Here is a 7,787-nt window from a genome sequence, read left to right on the forward strand (position 1 = left end):
ATTTGTCTTAGATATAATACTCACAACAGGTTTTGATGGCTTTACATCCTGTTTATCCCTTGTGAAGTCATAACCACACTTTGGACAGACTCCTGGTTTGTACCGGTTCATGTAGACATATGTACATTTGGGATTCTTGCAACGACCTTTACCTCTGCAAGTTGCCAAACCAAGGTCCTTAAGAACACAATAAATACACTTAGCTGATTACTGACACACACAACAGTGCTAGAAATGTAAATACACAAGACTTCATAAAGAATCATGTAATACACTCATGACTCATAAAACAATGAACACTTTACATGATTGGAAACACAGCAACATTGGGACCTTTGGTAAATGACCATATACACAGGATACAGGACCATACATGGTTTCTTCCTCATTCTTCCATATTCTACTGATGCCTGCAGTGCCATCAAAAGCAATTTCTAAGTAGATAGGTATTTTCCCACAGAGAGGAACAAAACTCTTTTTCATTTTCTCACCTCTTCCTTCTACTCGTGCTCCTGTCCTATAAAGGAAAGACTTACTGTAATTCCACTTGGCAGAAACATACAGACTATTTTAAGCTCCCAAAAATGGAGGCTTAGGGCACACAAGATGCTAAAATTTGATAAAGCTCAACTCCAACCCCAAAACTTCCACTTCCAGGTTTAATGTTGGTGGGACACAGCAAAGGCAAACCAATCCACTTCAAGCAGATTGGTGGAATTTTAATATTTTAATAAGATTAATAGTTTTATGTTAAAACCAGGTCATTTTGTAAATCTAAACAAAGCAAGCCAAATTTTCTAGGAAACCCTGTAGCTTGAGGGAGCTGAACTTTGGGAAGAAGAGAAACTAGACACAATAGTGTTGTCCCTAAGCACCTTCTAAGAGCTGATATCCTACGCTAGGATTAATTCAAAGCCTTCTCAGTGCAGGGATTGACCCCTCTATGATTTGCAGCTTCTCATCTGGAGCAGCATTTCCACCCAACAGCAAGTCAAATCTGTCATCTGGGCTAGAATGTATTAAAGTAACAAATGGCAAAAGAACCACACTTTGCAGGGTGACTGATGCTCTTATTGTGGAAACTGTAATGATAGTTAAAAACTACAGAATGTTGCAAACAAAATGCTAACAGCTTCATTTACTATACTGTACTTACAAAAGCGCTGGCTTTGTTTGTTTTTGGAAGAGTCAGGCACACGGTTTTGACTGAAACTGCACTCGTTTGAGGTGACCCATTCTCTGTGGCAACTTTTAATCCTGTCTATAAACAAAAAAAAACATTCTTTATAACAAAGTTACAAACAGATGACTTTCAGCTTTTGCAGAAGTTGAGCCCCTCAAATTAAAATATTACTATAACTTTTATTTTAAGTCAGTTGATCTCATTGTTAAATAATTTCTCAAGGCAGCCTGTCAATAATGATGCTATGATCATGAAACATTCTAATTTTTTGGAGGGGCACAGAGCACGACAGTACTGCACCGCCTGCCTGATAATTAGAAAAACTGGTTAATGTTGAACGTACAAAGAACAACAGCCCCTTAAAATGACAGTACAAGCTTCATCAAGATCAAGACTGATATACATTTCTCTTGACTCCATTCTCTTGCTTCATATTTCTTGATGCAATTATTAATTTAACTTTATATTATTATAGCCTTTGATTAGATTATCGTTCGCACGAAGGTATAAACACAAGAAAATAAAAATATACTATGAGGGGCTGCGGTTCTATCCAATTGGAAAGCAAATCTATCACCTGGGCAGATATCCTTTAAAGTAACAAATGATTTTTAAAAAAAAACACACTTGAGGATGACAGCATGCAGAGTATAAAGCAGCAATTTGCTATTAAAAACAAAGCATGGAGAAGCAACAGGTTGAAACTCTTTTCGAAGTTAGCAATGAACTGGTAGGTAGGAATAAGAAAAGGCCTAGTAAATCATAGTTAAGCTAAAAAAATTATTACATGGTTTAGTTTAAAAAAGATAGCTAGCTTGAATGCTACTTTTAGAAGAGTTCATTTTGAGTTGTAATTACATTTTAATCATTTGTATCGTGTAACAAAGTTTGATTTTAATTTGGATTGTGCAGGATGAAAGAGGAAAACCACTCAAAGTTTGTGCAAGATCTAAATGATATTAACATATTTTACTCAAATAATGGACCTTGATCTGCCTGAATTCAATGGAAAATGTCACTGGTTGGGGTGGAAGTGGAAAATTCATCCTTCAAATGATCTTGCCAGAGGCATACGGCGATTATGAGGAGTGCCTGGGCTAGAGGGGCCTAGGAAATCCTGGTGGAACCTGGTAAAATACCTTTACTTCTCCTGGCTCTTAAAAGAATCCAAAAAAGGAACTTCGTCAGAGACCCTTTTCGGCTATTCTCCTGTCAGATTTTGTGATTTATATGGATTTGTATCATTAAACCCGAGGTGAATAAGTGGAAACTGAGAACTTATGACCAGTAGACAGTTTGGTATTGGCAACAATAAAAACCATCCGGAAACACCAGGCTAGGTCAGACAAGGAATAGATGGGTGAATATCAGAAAGCAAACAGAGGGAGGACTGATAGCAACACGTGGAAATGCAATGAACAAGAGATACATACAGCCCCTCATGGACTATAGCTAATTTTGGGTTGACATTTACAACTGCAGTATAACATTGAAGACATTATTCTGGGCTAACCTTTGAAACCAAGGAGCCCGTTCTTTCCTGAGGGAGGCTGCCCTGTCAAACATGTTTCCTGATAAGTAAAAGTGCAGGAATCACATTTGGATCGTTGAGAACTACGTTCTTTCTTCTTCCCTTCAACCTGAACTGTCAGTTTAGCTGAGATGAAACTAAAATCAGGAATAATGTACGAATTTTTAAGTAAAATGATTTAACATTCTTTAACTGGAATGCCTATCCAAGTTACTTTTTGACATCACAAAAGATTAAAATCACTCATTTTGATAAATATGCAAACTTACCTGCTCTTCTGTCTCTTCATAATTTGGATGCAAAATAGAATGCCCCAGTTGCTTTAAGGTGCTGGGTTTTAGACCTGATGGAGGAGGAGAACTCAATAAGCTCTTTGCCGAGGAACCCCTTGCTAAAAAGGAAGAACAATTTTTAGTTTCCTCCTTTTGCATTAAGAAGTTTTGTTGTTACATTATCTTTTGATATAACAGTTTCTGACAACAAACTCCAAGATTTTTGCATAACCATCAGTTGGTTTAAATTTATTTTTTCATCTTAATCTGAGGCCACATACTAAATTCCATGATACAAACTGCTGGTCTATTATCTTTTAGTAACAATGTGATAATTTTCAAAAATAATTCTCAGCTTGCTAAAGGTTCAGTATTCACTCTAATTTTAAACAGATGTTACTGTAATCTCTTAGTAACCGGTATGCACAGGGAATGGAGTGCCAAGTTACCTGAATGTGCTAGTTGCCTGAGAAATACTAGTGGTGGCTGGGAAAACTCAGCTCATTGCTACCACAAGGTGAATGTGTCTTAACAACAAGCACCGCAACCATTCATAAATACCTGCATCCTGGCCATTACAGGTGATTTTGTCTTTATCGATAAGTTAAATCTTGAACTAGCTTTAATAAAGCATCTGAACTATAATTCCCTTCTAATTGCTAATACTAGTAAAGTCCCCTTTTTCTGAATCCCAAGTATTCAGAATTCTCGTCTTGAATCTTTGATGCTGGTCACTTAAGAATTCTGGGTGCTTGCAATCCAGATAATATGGACTTTACAGTACATTGTCTTACTGTTGTATTTACAAAACTGACAATTAATTTCAAGCTGAGCACCATCAGCTATGTACAAAAAAAAAGCATAAGAATTTATACATGGCTATAAATGAGTTCCGAGACTATAATCCGATGAATAGATTCCAATAACAGAGTCATAGGTATATACAGCATAGAAACAGACTCTTTGGTCCAACTCATCCATGCCAACCAGCTTGGTTGGAAAATGGGAAGTCTTCAAAAATGAAATAACAAGAGTCCAGAGACATTATGTTCTTGTTAGTATGAAGGGCAAGGCTGGTAGGTGTAGAGAATGCTGAATAACTTGAGAATTTGAGGTCTTGGTCAAGGAAAAAGAAAGAAGCATCTGTCAGGTATAGACAGCGGGGATCAAGTGAATCCCTGGAAGAGTATACAAATAGTCTTCAGATTTTGAACTGCTGTCTCAAATTTTAGAAATTTGTTCTAATGATTAAAAATAAAGACATGCATTGAAATAGAACAGACCAGGAAAAGTAACATGCAAGTAAAAAGAGGTGATATTCAAACTTGACACACAGCAGACTTTCAGAGTCTAATTTGGAATGCAAAGGAGACATACAGTTGAAAAACAAACCCAGCAGCAGGGTCATGCAGATTCATGCGACATCCCAACTTTGTCTCTGACTTTAGCAACAATCGGGAGAGTGGAGGGTGCGTGAGTTTCCAAACATGCCTGTGCTCCTAAACAAGCCAACTAAAACAGATAAGTGCTTGTTAAAAGCCTGTCCCAGGGGTGGGTGGCAGTCGGCAGCTGTCTGAATCAAACCAACTGAAAGCAGGCGAAGACCATGCTGGGGCTCGTCATGGAAATTAGGAGATGTTTAAACAAGTCAGTGTTTTGCTAGGTTAAAGGATTTAACTCTTTGAAGCTAAGTCACAGCAGACAGGGGAGAAGTGACTATTATGAACTTTGTCAGATCAAGGTGTTCTAACCCTCCTGGCATCATTTAGGCATCAGGGCAGTGGGCAAATCTGCCCAAACTTATTCCCGCAGGAAAACCAGCAACTCAGTGATGACTGTTTTAGGCATCTGAAACCATCAATCTCATTTTAATCCTAGTTTAATCATACGCAGTTAATTCAAATGGACAGGAAGACTGTCTCCTATAAAACAATGGTTTGCCTATGCCAAAATCTGAATTTGGAAAATTTCCCAACTAGAGGTAGACTGTTGGCAACAAAATTAGGTTCAGCTACTGGTTTCCTGCTTTCAGAGCAAAATTTAGTACATGGTAACATGGAATAAATATTTGGTCAAGAATTCTTATGCTAGCAAGTTACAGGGAAATAACATGGGAAATCTTTCATACCATTGCCTAAAAATTTGTATACCTGTAGCTTTCTGGCTTGCTGAAGACACATTACATTCCGCTGGATCTGCTTGATTGACAGGCATTGTAACCACTCGAATATAGGTGACCCCAGACTGTGAAGCTAAAGAAAGCACACTATATGAGAATATTAAAGACTAGGCCTCTACTAATGTCAACTTTTGACTAGCACAATTTAGGAAGAATGCCAAGATGTGGAGAGAACTTAGTGCAGATCTATTAGAACAATACCAGGGATAAATGTGTTTAGTAGTGGGGAGATCCCACAGAAACCAGGACTGTTGCTCTTCAGCAGAGAAGAATATGGGGGAACTGAAGGCAAGAATTAAAAATGATGACCTGCTTTGAAACTAGTAAATAAGGGAAAGCAAATTTCCATTAGCAAAACTGTCTGCAACCAATAACAGATCTAAGCTATTTGGCAAAGAAAACTAGAGGAAGATGTTCTAGACAGGTAAATTTGATCCAGAATGCACTTCTATAGTAACTTTTCAAGGGGGAATTAGATTAATATTTATACAGAAAACATCTGGTGGCTGATAGAGAAAGAGCAGACAATTGTGAGAATAATTATTCACACAGAAAATAAAATAAAAACCGTTTTGGAGCTAATACAAAGAAGGCGGTATCTCCCTACATCACAAATTCTTGTGGGGGAATTTTCTCACCAACTTTATTTGAATGATTTATACCTCTTTGCCTCCCTCTGTAATAATCAATCCCTTTGTGGAGATGGATTGAAAGGTACTTAAAATAAAATTGTTTGACACACACATATTTTAACCTGGAAGCCAGCTAGAAAATATTTTTGTTATATACTACTAGAATGCATTATTTTGGTTGCAAATCTAAAATCCGATTTCTAAAAACAACATTGATCAAGGAATCAATTACAGCAGTGAGGAGAGATGACATCTTGGAAAGATCATCAAATGGGGGTGGCACGGTGGCTCGCGGTTAGCACTGCTGTCTCACAGTGCCAGGGACCTGGGTTCAATTCCACCCTTGGGCGATTGCCTGTTTGGAGTCTGCACCTTCTCCCCGTGTCAGCTTGGGTTTCTGCTGTGTGCTCCGGTTTCTTCCCACAGTACAAAGATGTGCAAGTTAGGTGGATTATCCATGCTAAATTACTCATAGCGTTCAGGGATGTGTAGGTTAGGTGATTTGCCTTGGGAAATGCAGGGTTACTGGGATGGGTTTGGGTGGGATGCTCTTCAGTGTCCATGTGGATTTGTTGGGCCGAATGGCCTGTTTCCACACTGTAGGGATTCCATTCTAAAAACCTATGAGTAGAAGTAAAGAAAAACATGAAAGGGGCAAACACATTGCTGGATGCGTACTATCGGCCCCACACAGTCGGGGGCATAGAAGAATAAACATACAATCAAATTTCAGAGAAGTGCAAGAATACTATGGCAGTAATAGAGTACGGGATTTTAATTATCCAAATATTAACTGGGATACGTTTTAGTGCTCAAGGTAGGTAGAGAACAAAATTCTTATGCAACAGTGAGGAGAATTTTTTTTGGCTAGCAACATAGGAAGCTCAACAAGGAAGGGGGCAGTTCTAGAGCTAATATTCAAAAATGAATCCAGGCAGGTCAAAACTGTACCAGTCAGGGAGCATTTTGGATAAAATTGGGCTGAGAATAAACATTCTAAATTGGGGAAAGGCTAATTTTACTAAGATATGACTTAGCCAAAGTGGACTTGGACCAGCTGCATGCAGATAAAATGGTGTCACAACAGTGAAAGGCGTTCAAAGGGGAAATAGCAAGCATACAAAGCAAATATGTTCCTTAGAAACAAAAGGGTCCAAGACTGGAGAACCATGGATGTCAAGGGAAATAAAGGATAGGATTCAGAGAAAAGTTGATGATAGATGGTCAGGTCAGGGTTCAATGTGGCAGAGGCCCTAGAATAGTACAAAAAATGCAAGGAACTTAAAAAGGAAATTAGAAAAGCTGAAAAACTGCTTAAGAAAGCACTGGCAGGTAGAATAAAGGAAAATACAAAGTCTTTTTTTAAAGATGTAAAGAGCAGAAATAAAGAGAATGAGCAAGGCCTATTAGAGATGATACTGGATGGTCTCAGTAGACGTGGACAGAATCCTCAGTAAAACTTTGCAAGGTCTTCACAACACAAAAGATACAGACAACTCCGGTATGGACGTCAAGACAGAAGACTGCGAAATATTATAAGAAAATTAACAAAGATAGAAAATAGGTACTAGTTGGTTAAGCTGTCTTAAAGAGGTCAAATCTGTAGGCCCAAATGAGATGCACTCCTGGATTTTGGAGGAGACATTAGGATCCCTGGAAGTAATTTTAAAATCCTCTCCAACTACAGATGAGGTCCTGAGGTCTGGAGGCATGGTAATGTTGCCCACTTTTAAAAAAAGTCAGAAAGGGATAGAATAGGGAAGTACAAGCCAGTTTAATCTCTGCGGTGGGGGCATTATTAGAAAGTATTTTGACTAGCAGAATAAAACTGAACTTGAACAGATACGGATTAAGGATAGTCAGTATGGATTTGGGGAAGGAATCGATTCAGAGATAGTAGGAACTGCCGATGCTGGAGAATCTGAGATAACAAGGTGTAGAGCTGGATGAACACAGCAGGCCAAGCAGCATCAGAGGAGCAGGAAAGCGG

General features: G+C 38.4%; 1 protein-coding gene across 13 annotated transcripts in view; it reads right to left on the reverse strand.

Moving 5' to 3' along the window:
- Window positions 1-7,787, reverse strand: part of hmgxb3 (HMG box domain containing 3) — a 77,379-nt gene that overhangs the window by 39,082 nt on the left and 30,510 nt on the right. For 11 of the 13 annotated variants that reach the window (XM_048603551.1, XM_048603554.1, XM_048603555.1 and 8 more), the window contains exons 10-13: window positions 5,137-5,238; window positions 2,984-3,105; window positions 1,157-1,261; window positions 25-177 (exon numbers count right to left, since the gene is read on the reverse strand). In XM_048603551.1, the coding sequence (XP_048459508.1) occupies window positions 25-177; window positions 1,157-1,261; window positions 2,984-3,105; window positions 5,137-5,238 (482 nt within the window). The remainder of the gene's footprint in view (window positions 1-24; window positions 178-1,156; window positions 1,262-2,983; window positions 3,106-5,136; window positions 5,239-7,787) is intronic. The other 2 variants (XM_048603558.1, XM_048603559.1) reach the window with 2 other exon arrangements.

Source organism: Rhincodon typus, chromosome 12 (assembly GCF_021869965.1).
Source record: "Rhincodon typus isolate 14 chromosome 12, sRhiTyp1.1, whole genome shotgun sequence".
Classification (NCBI taxonomy): domain Eukaryota; kingdom Metazoa; phylum Chordata; class Chondrichthyes; order Orectolobiformes; family Rhincodontidae; genus Rhincodon; species Rhincodon typus.